The 19,186-nt window shown below is 33.5% G+C and overlaps 1 protein-coding gene across 2 annotated transcripts in view; it reads right to left on the bottom strand.

The window, feature by feature from the left end:
- Phf14 (PHD finger protein 14) overlaps positions 1 to 19,186 on the bottom strand; it is a 147,134-nt gene that overhangs the window by 32,204 nt on the left and 95,744 nt on the right. The window contains exon 17 of one of the 2 annotated variants that reach the window (XM_055612742.1): positions 4,458 to 4,575. In XM_055612742.1, coding sequence (XP_055468717.1) covers positions 4,458 to 4,575 — 118 coding nt within the window. Of the gene's footprint in view, positions 1 to 4,457; positions 4,576 to 13,325; positions 13,396 to 19,186 lie in introns of those variants that run through there. The other variant, XM_055612743.1, reaches the window with a different exon arrangement.

Raw genomic sequence — 19,186 nt, 5'->3', positions numbered from 1 at the left:
TCACATATGGCATTCCTCAGCATGGTATATAAAGTCATCAGGCCCACATGCCACCAAACTTAGAAAGGGCTTGGCTTATTCAAGGTTGTAAGAAGCATATCTTGAAAAGTGATTTAGTATTTAATTTTGCGAATTATTTTGAAGTAGTTTAGGAAGCAATCATTTCTTTTAAACTATTTTAACTATTTTGTATTCTATAAAAGAATATATCAAAAGAGGTATATCATAAACACTGACAATTTCACCTGAAATAAACCACTTTCCAGGTATGACTTGTTGAAGCTTATGTTTAACTGTGTTATATGATCATGCAAACACCTTAGATTACTGAACTAATCAGATCAGTATGGATTTCAGTTCTATTACAAAAGAATGAAAGTAGGAAATCTGTTTTTCTAAAACTGTTATTTGATAAAGCATCCATAGGATAATGAAGCATATAACTTCACTGAATAGGCGGTTTTTCCATTAATTAGTTCAGGATACAGACAACAATATACTACGCCCTTTGTTATTGTTGGCTTATTTTGATTAAACCACATCTTGTTATATAACTCAGCAGTCTTTAGACTGCTGTGGACTATCAGGTCGAATCCTTTTTAACTTCAGTACTGAATATGGACACACACACACACACACACACACACACACACACATATATCCACATATAATTTCAGAATTTAATTGATAAATTAACAGTAGCCCCCAAAGTACAACACTTTATTTAAAACTACAAGATGAAAAGACATTTATATAGTTTTCTTTCCCAGGGAAAGTGTTACAAGAACTGCGAGCACGCTTAGCATCAAAAGTCCCATCAATACTAAGTCTGTAAGCTCAACCCTGTTCACTAGCAAGCAGGAAACCCAAAGTTTATGTTGAAAAACAAAAGCAAAAACTAGACCTCATAGTGAGAATAACACACCACAGATTTAATATTCAGACTTTTAACAAGTCTATCTTCCACCACAGATTTGTTGTACAGAACAGTCCAAAGAGCTTTTTCTTTTATTTTTTCTTTCTTTTTAAAGATTTTTTACATATCTTGAAAAAGAAGAAGGAAAATCTAAACTCTGAAAAGATTAGTAAAGAACATTTCAGTAAGGTCTAATCACTATGCACAAATGCCAGAACATCAGGACGGTGGAAGAGTGTTTTCCAAGTGATTTCTCTTTCAACAATGCTGAATTCAGAAACTTATAATCCAACCTGTGTGTCATATAAAATCCCAGAGGTCAAATAATAAAGTATTAGAAAGTCTTTTTTATGGGTCAGTTATAAGCTTTATATTTAAAAGAACTTTTAAAGATACATCATTTTAAATTTATATTTTTCATAAATCTTCACAAATCATAAAATCCAGACATTCAATCTCCCATATAACTAGGTTCAATTAAATGTGCTTGTTTAATGTATTGTGGCAAGAAACTCCTTGAGGAGACTGCTCAGCTAAGTTCCCAAAGAGGCACAAATGTCAAAACTATTTTACCTGAAAATAACTACATTGATATTTTGTTTTTATACATCTGCTATAGAATTTTAATTGCACATTACAAAAAAAAAAACCGTACAAAATAAAATACTTTAAAACTGTATTTCTCCTATTTAGGTATTTCTTTTTTTTCTTAATTTTTTAAAGATGTATTTATTATTTATATAGTATACTACCTGCATCTGTGCCTGCACAGCACAAGAGGCACCAGATCTCATTATAGATGGTTATGAGCCAATATGTGGTTGCTGAAAATTGAACTCAGGACCTTTAGAAGAACAGCCTTTGTTCTTAATCTCTCCACACTCCCATTCATGTATTTATGTTACAAATGATCATCAAGAAATGTCGACTGCATCAGCTGCTATGTGATGTGTCTCCAAAAAAAATCTTACAAATGGAATTTAGATAAGATTTCTATCCATAAAAGTTCACAATGTATTACTGTTCAAAAACTGTAGCTCAATAGAATGAAAAAGTCAAAAAGAAGTCTACCCGCTTAGACAGTTCATCTTCTGGTAGGGAAATAGTGACCTGCCATGTAAAATCTACAGCTAAGGTTACAGGCACAATCACTATACGTCAACCTGCAGTGGGACCTGTGAATACACATAACCTGGAAAAGCCCCACTTTAAAAGAAATATGTGTCTTCATTTAACACATTTTTAACAGACACATTATCTTCATTTGGGATATGTAAGTTGACACAGTTGTTGAGATCTCTATCAAGGACGGCCAAGAAGGACTAAGGAATACCTTTTAAGAACACAATACTAAATGTGGTTTATATCACATGTGTAAATAGGTGCACTTAGCTGTGTGTGTTCATGTTGGGGCCAGAGGTAGGTGTCATGTGTCTTCCCCTACCACTTAGACTCTCTTACTAAACAGAACTCACTATTTTGTCAGACTTGCTGGCAAGCAAGCTCTAGAAATCTGACAATCTTTGTTCCCAGCTAGGGTTACAGATACAGGATGCCACACCAGGCTCTTAAGTAGAGGCTGGTAATCTCATGATCTCACACTTATCTGCAGCACAAACTTTACCTACTGACATCGCCTCAGTCCCTAATATCTGTGAAATTCTTATTGAAGATGCATACCACAAAAAATTAGAAAACTGCACCCTATAAAATAAATGTAGTATGTTTATTAAAACTGGGTAAGTATAAAAGTTAAGAAAAACTGAGGAACTGACCATAACCAGCAACAAAGAAAACTAAAAACTAAATTCAATATATGATTCTAATTCAATATATGATCCTATTAGAACCATTTTGTAGTGAAGGGCATAAATGAGACAGAAAACCAGAACGATATGAGAGGAGATGGGAATGCATCAATATAAGCTTTCTGATTTTTGTCTGTTATATTTATAAATGTAGGATGATGGGAAAATACTGTAACATTTTAAGACCGAGCTGTGACTATATCTTCAGAAAGACTATTTTGTTATAGGGTGTTACAATTTAAATATATCTATGAAATGATTATAGTAAATTATTCACCAAAAACATTCAGTGTACTTCTCACCTAATTTTATATACCTGTTCTTCAGTGCTACAGTTCTATAAAACACTACATACATACACAAACCCTCACTATTAACAATTCAAGTAAACCAAACAAAGCCGGTTGTGATAAAATTAGTTTATAAAAGTTAATTGTATTTTTTATAAATGTTGTAATTTTACAGAGTCTAGAAATATTTTAAATTCTTTACGTACATTATAAAATATATTCAGACATGGAAATTAAAGTAGAATGTTATATAGAGTTAAGTTAAATGTCAGTGTTTCATACTTCATTTGGAAGCCTCTCGTTAAAAATAACAATAAAAGAGAAGAAAGTTTGGGAGAGCTCTTCTGATAGTTTCGAAAGAGAAGGGAGTGTAATAGCATGAGAAACAGAAGGCACTAAATTGAGGCATCAGAATGAAGGGAAGCGCCTGTAAGATCAGCCTGTCAAATATGGATGAAGCAGCTTGTGAATGAGGCTGGACATTTGGTTTAAATAGAGAGATGGAAGTACAGATGCAGGGGAAATGTAGATCATAGAGAAAGGAAAAATGTATACCTTTTCTAGGCAGACAGCATTAATGAGTGATAGAAACTACTTTGTAAATAACCAAAAATCTAGAAGCTTAAGGAAAAAATTTCAGAAGGAATCTTTGTCAAGCTAGAATAAATCTTGTCTACTCAAAAATTAACTTTTATAATACCAATTTTGTCGTAATTGAACATAAATTCTGTATGGATTCAATTTATTAAAAAGGATGGCTGTTGTACCACAATAAGCCCTTACTTTCATTACCATTGTATGCTGATTGTTATGTCCTCATTCAAATATATTCAGCACTTCTGTGAAATGAGTACAAGGATCAATAATCTATTTATTCTTTCCCTGATTTTAAAAAAGAAAGGAAGGAATAAAGAGAGAAAAAAGAAAAAGAAAGAAAGGAAAGAAAAAAAGAAAAGGAAGGAAGGAAGCTACAGATTGCCATAATTTAGAGGTAAAATACTGATCCTCTGTAGAAATTCAAAGTTTACTTGAGAAGATAAATTATTATACTTATTTGATTTTTTTTACCTTTTCTACTTAGTTAAAATAAGTTTAGATTACTAAAGTTAGATTTTTAATGACTGTCTATAAAACCACCCCACTGTAGTTACTGTAAAATGAATCATCTCTAAAATAAAATAGGATTTTATTTTCAATCGCTTCTACTATTTTCCCTACTATGCCCTCAAAGTAGTAAATCAGCAGAGACATTATCCTACTATCATGGTATTTAATATGCTAGAGAAATACAGAGAACACACAAACAGCTAAATACTCTAAGAGGAAATGTATGCCATTTAATATAGTTTTCTTCTTCGTTTTTAAAATTAGGAAGTGGATGCTCTGATATAGAAAAATTGTCAAGATGAAAGGAACCAATTCTTCACTGCTTTCGCCACTTACCTTTGAAGATGAAGAGTCACATTCCTGACATATCCATCCATAGCCTGTTTGTTTAGGAGACTTTTTCAAAGGAGGATCTAAACAGCCAAAATGGTAGCACAGTCTGCATTCATCACATCTGTAGGATAAGCAGATTCACAGTGTATCTAAATATTGAAACTTTTTTTTTCAAAGACAAAAGGACAAAGTGTTACACATTACAACTTTAACACTTAATTCTAACCTTTGCTCAGGAGATTTTGAAATTAACATTTATAGTAAAGGTGATCTAAATCTGAAGTAAATAAAGTAGAAGAAAAATGAAACAATAATAAAATTTGCAAGAAAACTCATTCAGAACATTCTGATAATAAAAATGTTAATGGTACACAAATGCTAATATATGAATGAATATATGTATAATTATATATGCAAAAATTAGCAATAAAAATTCAATTTGAACTAATAGAATTAATTACTTATCCAGTAAACAGTTTACAGAAGTCTAAGCTATAATTACTGCCATACAATTTATACTTCATTTTTGTATTTTCCAAGTTAAAGTATACTGTAAATGAACTTCCTAACATTTATAGCATGCTAACACAAGCCACAGCATATACAATCTTTTTATGTATATTTAAATCTACAAGAAGAAACCACTTAAAGGATTGAATATTACTCTCACTACTTTTTGTCAAGTTCTCCCAGTGGACTTGGTGTTTCAAGTACTTCTGAGGATATTTTTACACTTAGCAGATGTTTTGATAGTATCTCGCCTCATATGATGTACATAATCTAAGAAAACTACCATACCTATTCTTCGCTTCAGACAATCTCATCCTGCTGACAATGAAGAAAAATCTGTATTATTTCAGTGCTTAAAAATAATTTTGCATCAACTGGAATAACAAGACCAAAATTTAGCAACTAATATAAAGAACTATGTATTTTACAAAATGGGTTTTATTTTTTATTTGTGTGTGCGTGTGTGTGTGTGCTTTAAATTGAAAAGGTATAGTTTTTAACCAGATTTTATTTACTACTCATTTCTCACTTGTTTACAGTGTCAAAAGTCAATTAACTTACAACTACAACACCAAAGAAAGAATTTATTAAATAGATTGCTTGAGCACAACACAAAATTCCTATTCAGTTACCACTGAGAAAATACAGAAACTACTCTTATGCATATGCCACAGAATGAAAAAAAAAAAACAAAAACTAACTTTAAAAAATGATCACAACAACAAAAAACCCTCCATAATCTGTATTTTTGGTAAAAATTTACCATGCTATAAAAACCTTGCCTTTCAAGGAGCCATTTCTGAATTCAAGAGCCAAGTTATCCAGACACAAGCAAATGTGAGACAGTTACCTGCCACGGCTTACTCATTATTTCTTTACAACTCATTTCTTATCAATGAAATAAGTGAATGAACATTTCTCAAACCTTTGAGACTCAAGAAGTGAATTATATATCTACTGTAATTCCTATCACAGAAGTGAATAAAATAAAACAGAACTAATAAATGTTATACACTATACCACTGTTTGAAATGAAGCATCCAAAAATGTATTAAAATTTTTAAATGTTCAAATAACTGTTCCTCTGGCATTTAAAAATAAAATGATATAGCTATTATCAAATGTAGATTATGTATATCATATAGTAAGACCACAGAATTCAGGGTCTTCCTTTTTCAGTTATACTAATTTACCTTTCAGTAGCTAAAATTTCAATTACACTAGAAACTGGGGTACAGAAACTTTTGAAGTATGAGTGTTTCTAAGTTGATGAGAAAGTCCAGAGTTCTAGATAGGAAAGAAACAATGCTATAAGTAGAGGGACTATAATATGTCACTAATCCTTGATAGAAAATTTATGAAGAATTTGGTTCATCAGGAGCAATACATAAAATAACATTTTCTCTGCTTTTTTTTTTTTAAACTCTAGGATTGTCATTTGAACTACAGTTGGTACTACATTACTCTGTCAAGTTTCTGTACTTAAAACACCATTTCATCTTCTGTTTTGTCTGATTTTCCAGGTCTTCAGGATTCTTACTTATTTTAAAATACAAGCCATTGCTTCCTAACATTATCTGTATTTTTACAACCATAATTATCTTAAAGAAACTTCCTTATACAGAAATTAGACCACCAAAACTATTAAGACTATGTAAACTGACATTGTTTGAAATGAAGCATCTAAAATATATTAAAAATTGTAAATGATCCAATACCTGTTCTGGTATTGGTTGCTCTTTCAGAAGAAGCTGTGAGGCATTTGCTCTTTTGAGATGACCTAATTCTTCCTGATACCTTCATCAGGATACATTTCAGGACGTCTTTCTCATGATGGCAGACACTGGGGTCTTAGGATAGTTCTCTAAGTTCCTTGCTTACTCACCAGTAAGTAAAAGGTGCAACTCCATGTTTAAATACCATAAAGCGGTGGTCTCTACCCTAGCAACCACCAAAATCCAAGAGAGAGAAGAAAAACACAGAAAGAAATACCCCATTTGAAGTCAATAAGTTTACCAAGGAAATAAATATAAGATATTCAAATGACTTGTACAAGTTATTTTCATATAGAAAAATATCACAAATTCTGTTAAATTGAAACAAAGTTGTAATTTTAGGTACTGGTAACAATTACATCTTAAATGGTAGAGAGGAAATCTAGCAGAATTTGCAAGAATTTGTATTAACTAAGTCCACTGACAAATTTAATAGATAGCATTAATCCCCTCAAAAAAATTAAAATAGTAGACTGTATATCACATGCATATATATCACTGTGAAATTTTTATCAAACATTAATAACTAGCAAATTTTGGCTATACAGAAAATTAAAACATTTTCAAAACTCAAAAACTATGTCTTTCTTATATAAGGCTATACCCTGAAAACTATACTAGAGTAAAAACAGTTACTGATAAATTTTACTTATTTTCTATTTCTAGTAAGTACTTGAAAACATTTTAACTGCAGCAAAACAATAACATATTTAACTGTCAAAACAAACAGTGAACAAAATGTTTAAGTTTTCAAAAGAAGTCACTGACCCACAAAAGTACTGTGATATAACACAACATACTTTATTAAACAAAACAAATGTGTATGTGAATAAAAACATTATTATACCAATTGCACATTATAATAAAAAGAAGGCAATAACTTAACCATAAAAAGAGAATATAAAACTAGCATATGAAGAATGTATTTTAAAATAAAACTTAAACTTGATATTTAAAGAAGTATGTTTAAAGTATCTAATAAATATTGTGCACATTAGACTACAAAGAATCCTAAAATTTACAGTCTAGTGAAATAAAACAGACCCCAATTATAATGTAAAACAAAAGCTGATCAATTAAGTACCTATCAAACACAACTTCCTACATACTGTATTAATGTTTGATACAGATACAAATGACATAGAAGCTCTATATGGCATTTCACATATTGATTTATCAAAACCTAGAGACTAAATAAGCACAATTCTATTTGTATTAAAATACTTAGCAATATGATTAGGTATAGCACCCTAGACAAAGAGAAAATGACTGATCTTTCTATGTGCTCTGATCCACACATTAAACTGGGGCAGACTGACTACTGACAATGTGGAAACAAGCAAAAATATCTGATTGATTTTCTCTTGTGCTTAAAGGCAAGCTAGTCAAGGTGCTAAAGCAGCGGTTCTCAACCTGTGGGTAATGACCCGTTTGAGGGTTGAACGACCTTTTCACAGGGGTCACCTAAGACCATCAGAAAACACAGATATTTACATCACAATTCCTAACATTAGAAAAACTACAGTTATGAAGGAACAACAGAAATAATTTTATGGTTGGTAGTCACAACAATGTGAGGAACTGTACAGAAGGGTTGCAGGACTAGGAAGGTTGAGGACCACTATTCTAAAGGGTTTTTATTTTTAGCTTTCTTAACTTCCAATTAATAAGTTCATTTATGGCAGATGCTAAGTAATCACTATTTAAAAAACTAGCTGAAATAAGTAAGTGCACCTCTTAGGCAAGTAATTTATGACCACATGACAAACCGGCCTTTAGTAAGAAGCAAAATCTGTGGCTCCAACTTTTAAAGGGATGTACTGTTTTACGATCACAACAGTCTTGATTAACTGTAGATATTTTGTTACCTTAATAGCACACCATACTCAGCATTCCCTCCAAGTCTGTACAGTGCTAATTAAAACATTGTCTCTGAAACTACAGAACATTACATTGTTCATTTAGAAACTTGAGCATCAGAACTGAAAGGCTGGATTATTCCTGAATATTAACACTGCTTAAAACAAACCTTAATAGCAATTCAAACACAATTTTAGCAACTAACAGTGATAAGTTTTTTCAGTGAACAGTAACCAATCATTTCAACTAAATGTCTTAATAGGTAGAATAAATATATAGTGAGGCTCCTTAAAATTTTAAGTAATATGAACTGTCATAAAACTCCACATTCTATCAATGGTATATAATACCTATAAGTAAAATATTTTAATCCTTGTAACATTTAACAATTTTAGTACAAGTCACCTCCGTGAGCATTTTCTATACAAATTAATTAAAAACTTGTTTTAAACCATATTTCACAAATATTGGACCAATGTGGAACATGTGAACCTATTTCATTAATGCTACTTGGAATTTCATAGGCAGCAGTGAATGAGTGATGAAAAGTCTAAAATTCTTCATTACAGGTGACTGTAGATAAACTGAAACACTATTTGGGAAAAGCCAAATCTAAGCCCAATAAAAGAGTGGAATCAATTCATTATCTACATCTGCAACAGCTAGCTTGCAACTTTAAAAGTGAAATGGAAAATCAAAACAAAACAAAAAGCAGAACATGAAAAGAGGCAATTCATTTGAAAATACACAATAAGGTCAAGTCTCTCTTCACAGCATGAGAGACTGATTAGACATTTCCATACCTGAAACACGTCTGCTTTGTTCTTTAATAAACTGATCTCCATCTGCTCAAGCCCTTGGAAATGTTTTAGCACCACAACCTGCTGTGTTCAAGCTCCACATAACTTTGCATTACCCCGTTCATAATTAACTAATTATTCTCCAATCAATAGTGTAGATCCTCATTTTATAATGTAAATCAGATAAGCAAAATAATGGATAGGCGGTCAATCTCATTTTATTTACCAAACCCAGCATGAACATTCAAGTTCATCACATCTTATGTACCTGAACAGCAGTCAATCTTACTGGCAGGCCTAAGGAGCACCTTGAGGTGATCACTACAGGAAGGAAGCATACTTTTTTTTTCCCCTATAAGGAACCACTTGAATATCCTGTCTTCACATTCCTTACTGCTATCTAAATTTATAGCACGATGCCTCAGGCAGATATAGATAAATTCTGCCTTCATATGCCTTCATGTATATTAAGTAATTCTCTTAAACAGGTTTCAATAGTCAAAAAAAATAAGAAAACTAAAAATGTTTTTAAAATGTTAATGGTCTAATCTGTTGCAAAGTCCTTCTAAATTTTTAAACAGATTTTGCTGAAATAATTCCATATTGTGAGTCAAGTAAAAACATACTGATGAGGTAGCGGTGTGTGTATGTGTGTGTGTGTGTATGTGTTTAATATATGGAACCTTGAGTGCTTATTAAAGTTTTTCACTAAGAACCAGGATGCATAAATAGGGAAGTAAGGTAACAAATATGAATATTATTTGTCAGAAATCTATTTTCATGACACATGATATCAGATAAACATTCAAGAAACACAAAGTACAGTTATATATGAGTAATGCATGCATACCTAAACTTAAACTCAAAACAGGCTCAGGCTAAATATTGTTTTCATATCATACACAATCGTAACCTTTTTTAACAAAAGAACTGTGACATTTTGGGCAAGCAGCATTGATCTATTTGTGAAATAAATGTTTAATTGAATTTTTTAAAATTACGGAAGTGGTATTTTATGGGTTTCAAAAGAAGAGGGTTTCTACAAACCCTCTATCTGGGAAGAAATATTCTGAGAAATCTAAGTGCCTCTTAAAGACATTAAACCCACACTCATTATTAATCAATATGAATAGATAAATGATTATTTTAAGCAAATAACCATTTATGAATGGTTTTCAAAATAATGTTCCTAACCAGTTAAATCAACGTTATTTGGAAACTGTTACAAATTCAGATTTTTGGGTCTTATCACAGATCTACGGAATTAGAAACTTCAGATAGTCAGGGACAGCAAATTTGGTGGTCAGGAGGACAAAGAGAAGATGACAGTCAACTGAATCTCAAAATAAAATAAAATAAAATAAAATAGAATAATAAAATAAAATTAAAATGATGCAGCCTTGCCAGGCCACCAAAGAAGAGGATCAGGCAGTCCTGATGAGACTTGAAAAGCTATGTGCAGATGGCAATGGTGGAGAACTTCCCCTTTCAGTGGACTAGGGGAAGGGGATGCGGGAAGCGCAACGGGAGTAGGACTGGAAGGGTTGAGGGAGAGGGCTTCAATCAGGATACATAATGAATAAATTCTGAAGAAAAAAATATAAATCAAAATTAAAAAAGAAATCTGCCCATGACTCTGATGTTTCACTACCATCTCATCCATGCTGTATTTTAGAGACATTTACTTTCCTTCCAAATATTATGTATGTGTTGGGGGAAATAACATTCGTGTGTGTGTGTGTGTGTGTGTTGGTCTGCCATTCTGCTTCAGAAATTACGCATTACGTGTTTTTATATAGATAGGGTCTCTCATTGGCCTGATGTCTGTCAAATCTGGAAGGTGGCTGAGCAGTCAACCACAAAGATCTTTCTGTCTCTGTGCCCCATTACTGGGATTCCAAGCCTGTGCCAGCTTTTCACATTAGCACTAAGTTCTCATGCTTATATGGCACTTTGGCACATCCCTTAAAATATCAGTCCCTTACTGATATTTTAATATTTTCCCAATTCCTATTCTGTGGTAAATAACTGTCAAATTCCTGACCTGCCATTCTCTTATATATTGATTTATAAGACATAAATTCCTTAGAAATACTTTCTTAGATAAACATTAATTTTCCTTTTTAACATCAAAAGACCAATAATTGGCAAAAGTTAATTTTGCACTTCATTTAGGAGATTATGAAAAGAATATGTTTTATTCTCTTGAAGATTATGACTTTTAAGAATCTATCATGTAGGAACTGTGGAATTTATATCTTTAACATGGATCTTTTATCGAACTTGAAAAAGCATAATCTACCACTAAAAACTAAATGATGGAAGAATAATAATTAGACTGTTCTAATTATAAGCACTGTGGAAGGGCTTTTGGTTAACACTGCCTCTTCAACCAGAAATCCTAGGATTTCTCAGAACTAAAACAGAAACCCATTAGAGGAAAACAGAAACCCTAAATTTAAAAATATCCATTAATGTTGTCTTACCTTATGGTAAGACAACTGGTCTAAAGCACAGTTCATTTCACAAATGGTAATCTGCCATTGTCATTTTTCTTAAAATTTGTTGGAGTTCAACTTCTCCATATATTAAGTAATGGTGATTGGTTCTTCCTTACACCTAAAGAAAACATACTGCTTTTCCTAAGGATTATGAGTATTTTCTCCAGTGCTATGAGATCTACCAATAAATTAACAGTACCTTTATATACTATTTAATACACATTTAATTTTACTAAACATTTTATCCAATCATGTGGTTCCTATAACTACAGATACTAGGGATACCAGTGTTACATACATACACTTGAACGTACTATCTACAGCATTGTCTATTCTATCTCTACAGTTTAAGGATTCCAAAAGCCCCTGAAAAGATCCAAATCCACAATGATAAACAATGGAATTTCCAGAGATATTTTAACAATTTACATGTATATGTGATTTCAATTTCAGCAGTCTCTTCTAAATCAGTTCAGGATTAAGTGGTGCAATGTTCAAAGCATTTCTGTCGTTGACTTAAAACTGGATCTGTAAAGCTTGACGATCAATGTGAACTCTGTAAACCTCTGGGAAGACAAAGGTGCTGGTGAAGATCTTTCAGCAGGCAGGTTGTATACTCAACAAGCTCTGCAACACCCTCATTTCATAGCTTCACATGTAAGTTCAGAAGTAAAATTATATGGAACACAGAAAGTTTGTATTAAATAAAACAATAGCGAATAAATTTGTATATTTCTGAAATAAAAACCTATAGAGTAATACAAATACTACAAGTATTCTTGAGCTTAAATTCTAGTTATAAAGTGTCCATGCTAACATCAAATGCTTCCACAGAACTCAAAAACAAAAGCTGTAATCTTCAGCAGTCTTTCACTTTTGCTGAATATCCCAAATATCACTACATGTAATACATGTAGTGAATAAGGTGGTACAGACTTGTAGATCAGTGAAAAGCACTGTCCTTTTACAAACAAATAAGGGAGAGATAAATGTTCAACAGGCAAGCAGAGACTAGTAAGTCCCACTGGCTTCCTTTAGTCTTCAGTGAGTCCAAACACTGTTGTCTTTAGCCAACAAAGCAAGAGGGAAAGACATTTACCCACTAAACCAATCTGACAGGACATTACCCACTGTTGTTTTAATATGCATCCACCAAGTATTTCTGATCACTGTAACAACAACAACAAAAAAAAGAGGAATGGGGGGAAAGAAGAAAAAATAGAAAAAGAAAAAGGAAAAAAAATCCACACAGGCAAAAATTAACTGCCTTGTCTACCAATATAACAAACCAATCAATTACATTCTATCCAAACTTGACAAGCAAAAGCACTTTTTGCAGTGATAAGCTTATGGGAAGGACAAGATAGCTGTTCTCCTTTAGTTTATATACTCTATTGAGAGTTTTATCCACATTTAAAAAAATCACACTTATAAAAGATTTCCGGGATTGCCTCCGAGGATGAGCTGTGGCAGAGTTGGGTCTCATGAAGGGTATCTACACAGTAAAGTGATAAGAAAAAAGCATTAACATTTAAAGATCATAGCAGCTCTGCACTATGTCTTATGAAGCATACTAATAATATCACAGTAGATTCAAATAACAGAGATAGAAATCCTCACCCTAAATGCCATGATCTTGGGAAGGTTTCTCATAGACTACAAAAGAATATTTTTTATCTTTTAAATACTGAGGTGTCTCCTCTTGTAATATTGGAAATAGTTTTGGTTGACAAAATCAATCTATTTTATGAAAGAAGGGCTTAAATACAAAGGAAAATGTCTTTGACCAATTACTATTTTGAAAAATAGCAGTACGCTGCATTCATTACCTGGAATGGCAAATTTATAGGACTGGAGGAAACGCACAACTATCCCTCATACCTACACTGGTTTCCCCTGAAAAGGACTGAATTAGAAACGCATGGCTAATTTTATTTGCCAAATTTGTCTGGATTTTGAGAGGAGAAATCTTAAGGGCTTAGAGGTTAAAAGTAACATTTTTACTATGGTAGAAACAAAAATTTACCATTTTTCACATATTTAGAGATGTATAGATGAAGCAAAATTGCTAAATAGTCACATCATAAAAAAGTTCATTTTTAAAATTTATTAGAAAGATGTGTTTAATGCTTCTAAGTTCCACTGAGAAAAAGAAAGTGAAAAGAGGCACACAGAGAAATAAAGTAGTACTAAGGAGAACTACCATGCCAAACTCAACCAGAGAAAAAGAAAAGGAATCAAAACTCTACAAGAAAAAGAATATAATGTGAAACAATGTTAAGAGGAAGGCTGTACTCATTAACACATAAGAAACAAACAGCAAGAGCCAGATTTCTGGACAAACAACAAACCTTGTGCTACATTTTTTCAGTACTTTGGGCCCTAAGTGAAAAGCTTTGAGCACACTTGGAATCTGATAGGAACTGTGTCTGAACATTAAGCAGTACTGGAAAAGCATATTCTAGAGAAAGCAACCATTTATAATGTATGTATACATCACTCTTAATTTTGTGCAAAATCATGGAGACTAACAGATAACCAAGAATTTATTGTTACTTGTGACACTCCTTTGCATATGGATATATAATATATCATGGAATCCATTTTAAACTCCAAATAAACCCAAGTTGGTCTTTAACTGTGTGAAAACTAAGTTATTTCAAATATTCACTTTATACTAAACTTCTAATCTTTTAAATCTTTTTAAATGCTAGAATAAGCAGCATAACTTGTCAGCTCTAACATGTCAAGGTAAAAGACTGTAGTATTTTAGATTGAAGATTATGTTTTAACCTAGCGTTTATTCCATGTATACCTAGAAAGCCCTCTTTGAAATTAATATAAAAAAGATTTTCAAAGAGTTTCAGCAATGGATGAATCAGAAGCTATAAATTCGTTCTGCATCTTTTATTAGTTACAGTGGCACAAGGAGAAGTATCTCCTGTGTTTGGCTAAGTCACATATGTTAAATCAGTGCAGTGTGGTGAGGCAGTATACTTAATGACCAATGCATGGGCCTGAGAGTTAAGATGGCTTATATTCAATATACACTTTGATCATACTCTAAGCATGTCATCTTAGCTAAACAGTTCTCCATTACCTCACTCACAGAAGAGGAATAAGATTAGTTTTTGACTCCTGTCTGTATCATATCAATGGCTGTTGTGGGGATTAAAAGATCAACAAGAAAAAGCACCAGCAGAGTGAGAGGAACATAATGAGGAAGAACTGGTATGAAAGCCACCAGACCTGTGAGACACTACAAAACTGGTTTTGTGGAAGAGAAGCTTTAATTATATAACAATTCACACAGATTCCTTTACTATTTACTGGGATTAAATTTCACATTGTTTGTTGCTTCTATAGCATAGATCACTCATATTTAAAAGAAGATATGCACACCTCATAGATCTTACAAGGACTAATGGACCTATTACATGTAGAGAACAGAGTCTGGGACCGAAAATCTAATACGATAATTACTATAATTCCCAGGACAAAAATACTTGGAAGTAACATTTCTTTATACCTACATTATAACCCATCATTATTAGATATCACAATTCACCACCAACCCCCAAATCTGTACCTAATCCTGTCAAATTCCCTTTCCCTCTCACATCATTAATATGTGGTTTATGCATTAAAAAACACAAAGTCAATATAAAGTAAAACTCTTGCTATACGAAAAACAGATGAAATAGGATGTTCATTTGAGTAAGTGAAATAAAAACCAGGAAAACAATGTATTTTAGTTCTAACATTACAAACTGAATTCATTCATTTGGGGATTCTAAGGACTGAAATTCTTTTTCTCCTTTCTTCTTATTTCCAATTTATTCCCTTTGTGTATCCCAGTTGTAGTCCCCTCCCTCATCTCCTCTCTATCCCACCCTTTCTCCCTCCCTCTTCCTCCCCCTAGACCACTGATAGGGAAGTCCTCCTCCCCTACTGTCTGACCCGAGGCTATCAGGTTCCATCAGGACTGTCTGGATCCTCTTCCTCTGTGGGCTGCCAAGGTCTCCCCACCAGGGAGAAGTGATCAAGGAACAGGCAACCGAGTTCATGTCAGAGATTATCTCTTCTCCTCTTACTAGGGAACCCACACGGAGACTGAGCTGTCTATGGACTACATTTGTGCAAGGAGTCTAGGTCCTCTCTATGTATGGTCTTGGGTTGATGCTTCAGTCTCTGCAGTCAGTCCTGGGCCCTGCTTTTTTTTTTGACACTGTTGGTCTCCTTGTGTGGATCCTGTCCCCTCCGGGTCTTTCTATCTCCCCCTTCTACAAGACTCCCTGTGCTGTGAGTCTCTGCACCTGCTTCAATCCCCTCCAGGGTGGAATTTTAAAAATTATTTAACTATTTTTATTAATTACAGTTTATTCACTTTGTATCCCAGCTGTAGCTCCCTCCCTCATCCCTCCCAATCCAACCCTACCTCCCTCATCTCCTCCCATGCCCCTCTCCAATTCCACTGAGAAGGGAAGTCTGCCTCTCTCTCCATCTGACCCTAGCCTATCAGGTATCATCAGGACTGGTTGCATTGTCCTCCTCTGTGGCCTAGTAAGGCTGCTCCCCCATCAGGGGGGAGGGGGTCAATGAGCCCGCCACTGAGTTCATATCAGAGACAGTCCCTGTTCCCCTTACTAGGATACCCACTTGGATACTGAGCTGCCATGGGCTACATCTGTACAGTAGTTCTGGGTTATCTTCATGCATGGTCCTTGGTTGGAGTATCAGTCTCAAAAAAGACCCCTGTGGCCAGATTTTTTGGTTCTGTTGCTCTCCTTGTGGAATTCCTGTCTCCTCTATCTCCAGCTTCTTTCATTAGAATCACTGCACTCTGCCCAAAGTTTGGCTAGGAGTCTCAGTATCTGATTTGAACCCTGCTGTGTAGAATCCTTCAGAGGCCCTCTGTGGTTGGCTCCTGTCCTGTTCCCTCTTGTCTGCTGCTACCAGTGTCTAACCTGGTAGCATCTTCCCCAGGGTCCTCCTTGTTGTTTAACTTCTTTAAAAACTACAGATTTTAGTATGTTTATCCTATATTATATGCCTAATATCCACTTATACGTGAGTATATAGCATATGTGTCTTTCTGATTCTGAGATACCTCACTCAGGATGATCGATCCTTTGTTGTTCTACCCATTTGCTTGCTAATTTCATGATTTCTGAAAAGTTTATGACATGATGGCTCACTTAGAGGGGAACTGTCCATTTTTGACTAGAGCTGGTTCACACAAGATGAATATCCATCTCTAAGACAAGTTTGTTCTTTACTGCTTAGTGTAGTTGCTGGGAGATCATGCAATTCCTAAATGAATGGTGAGACTATACTTGTCCAGATTCTTTTCTGGCCTCGAAATTCTGTCTTTTTAAAATCACCGAATTACAAATGTTACAAAATTTTGAAAAAAAAAAATACAGATAGGAAAATGACTAGAAGTAACTTAATTCAAGGTAATATATTTAACCAGTAACAGAATTGGTTAGAGATTTCATCCTGCATGTTTGAGTATGTGCCTCTCTGTAAACATTTATTTGTGTATGTGCATGTGTGTGCATGAATAGGGATGTGTTAAGTGTACATGTGTGTGGAGTCTACAGTTGAATGAAATCAGGTGTCTTTCTCAATTACTCTCCAAAGTATTGTAACTGTTATTTGTTTTCTTGAGATAGAGTGCTTCAATAAACCTGTTGTGCACTGATGCATATAGGCTGACTGGCCAGCATGTCCCCAGGATCCTCCTGGCTCTCCCTTCTGGTGCTGGGAATACAGCCATGTACCAACTTGTATATGGGTGCTGAGGATTGGAACTCAGGTCTTAATCCATATGTAAGAACCATTTTATTGACTAAGATCCCCAGCCCTAAAGAGAACCATTCTTGCTACATGATTAATATACTCATTAACATATAAATATATGAAAAATAATCTTCTTTGTAAGTTAACAATATAAATATACAATAGGAAATAAGTTTAAAATTCAAAATCATTCTTACTAAATAGATAAATGAATAAAACAAAACTTTCACTGTTAAATGTGCTTGAAACCAAGATTTTTTCCTATTTACAACTTAGTAACCCAGAAACAGCATATTTAACTATGTAAGGTTAATATGTATATGTAAACATATACAAGTTTCTGTGAATTTTAAATATATGTTTTCTATAGTCATTTTATGCAATCATAAAAAATTATAATTACTGATAACATAAAAATATGACTCACAAATTAACTTAAAAGTTTAGTTTTCCTGTACATTTAAAAAATTATACAGCAATTATTAAAATGATGAGTATGTAACAAAATCAAGTAACATCATAAACATTAAATATAGGGGTAGTTTACTCCTTCTACATGTCTAACAATATCACCAAATGAACCTGTTTAGAAAAATTAAGGGGGAAAGGCATAGGAAGTGAAAATTTTATTTTAACCCTAAAAATTCAAGGCTTTCCCTACTTTTTCATCTAACAGGTTTAGTGTGTCTAGTTTTATGTTGAGGTCTTTGATCCACTTAGACTTTAGTTTTGTGCTGGGTGATAAATATGGATCTATTTGCATTTTTCCTACATGTAGACATCCAGTTAAACCAGTTCATCCAGTTCAATCATTTGTTGAAGATGCTATATTTTTTTCCATTGTATGGGTTTGGCTTCTTTGTAAAAAATTAAGTATCCGTAGGTGTGTGGGTTTATTTCTGGATCTTCTATTCAATTCCACTGATCCATCATTCTGTTTCCATGACAGTGCCATGCAGTTTTTATTACTGTTGCTTTATAGTACAGCTTGAGATCAGAGATGGAGATACCTCCAGATGATCTGTTGTTGCACAGAATTGTTTTAGCAATTCTGGTTTTTTGTTTTGTTTTGTTTTTCCATATGAAATTGAGAATTGTTCTTTCAAGTAAAGAATTGTATTGGTACTTTCATGGGCATTGCATTGAATCTGTAAAATTCTTACTGGCAGGGATGTTGAAAGAATTTTAGAACAGTGATGGAAATAGCCCAATATGAAACCCTTCATTCTTCTGTGGATATATATTCTTTGTCCTAAATTGTTCAATAAACATTCACTGCAGCCTTGGAATAAAGACACTAAGTGTGCACTAAAGAACTGCTGTTCTGGTGCGGCATAACAAGGAAAAACACATGACCTGGATAGCAACCAAAACAGTGGGAAATTTCCTCTATGATTTCTATACATAGAGCTCCAATGCTGGCCATTTTATTTGGGCAAAAGAAAGACCTGAAGGTTATAGGAAATAGTGTAACTGAGCTC

This window comes from Psammomys obesus, unplaced genomic scaffold, assembly GCF_907164565.1.
Source record: "Psammomys obesus unplaced genomic scaffold, mPsaObe1.curated_primary_1811, whole genome shotgun sequence".
Lineage (NCBI taxonomy): Eukaryota > Metazoa > Chordata > Mammalia > Rodentia > Muridae > Psammomys > Psammomys obesus.
Note: the sequence above shows the minus strand (reverse complement) of the source record. Positions and strands in the feature narration are given on the sequence as shown.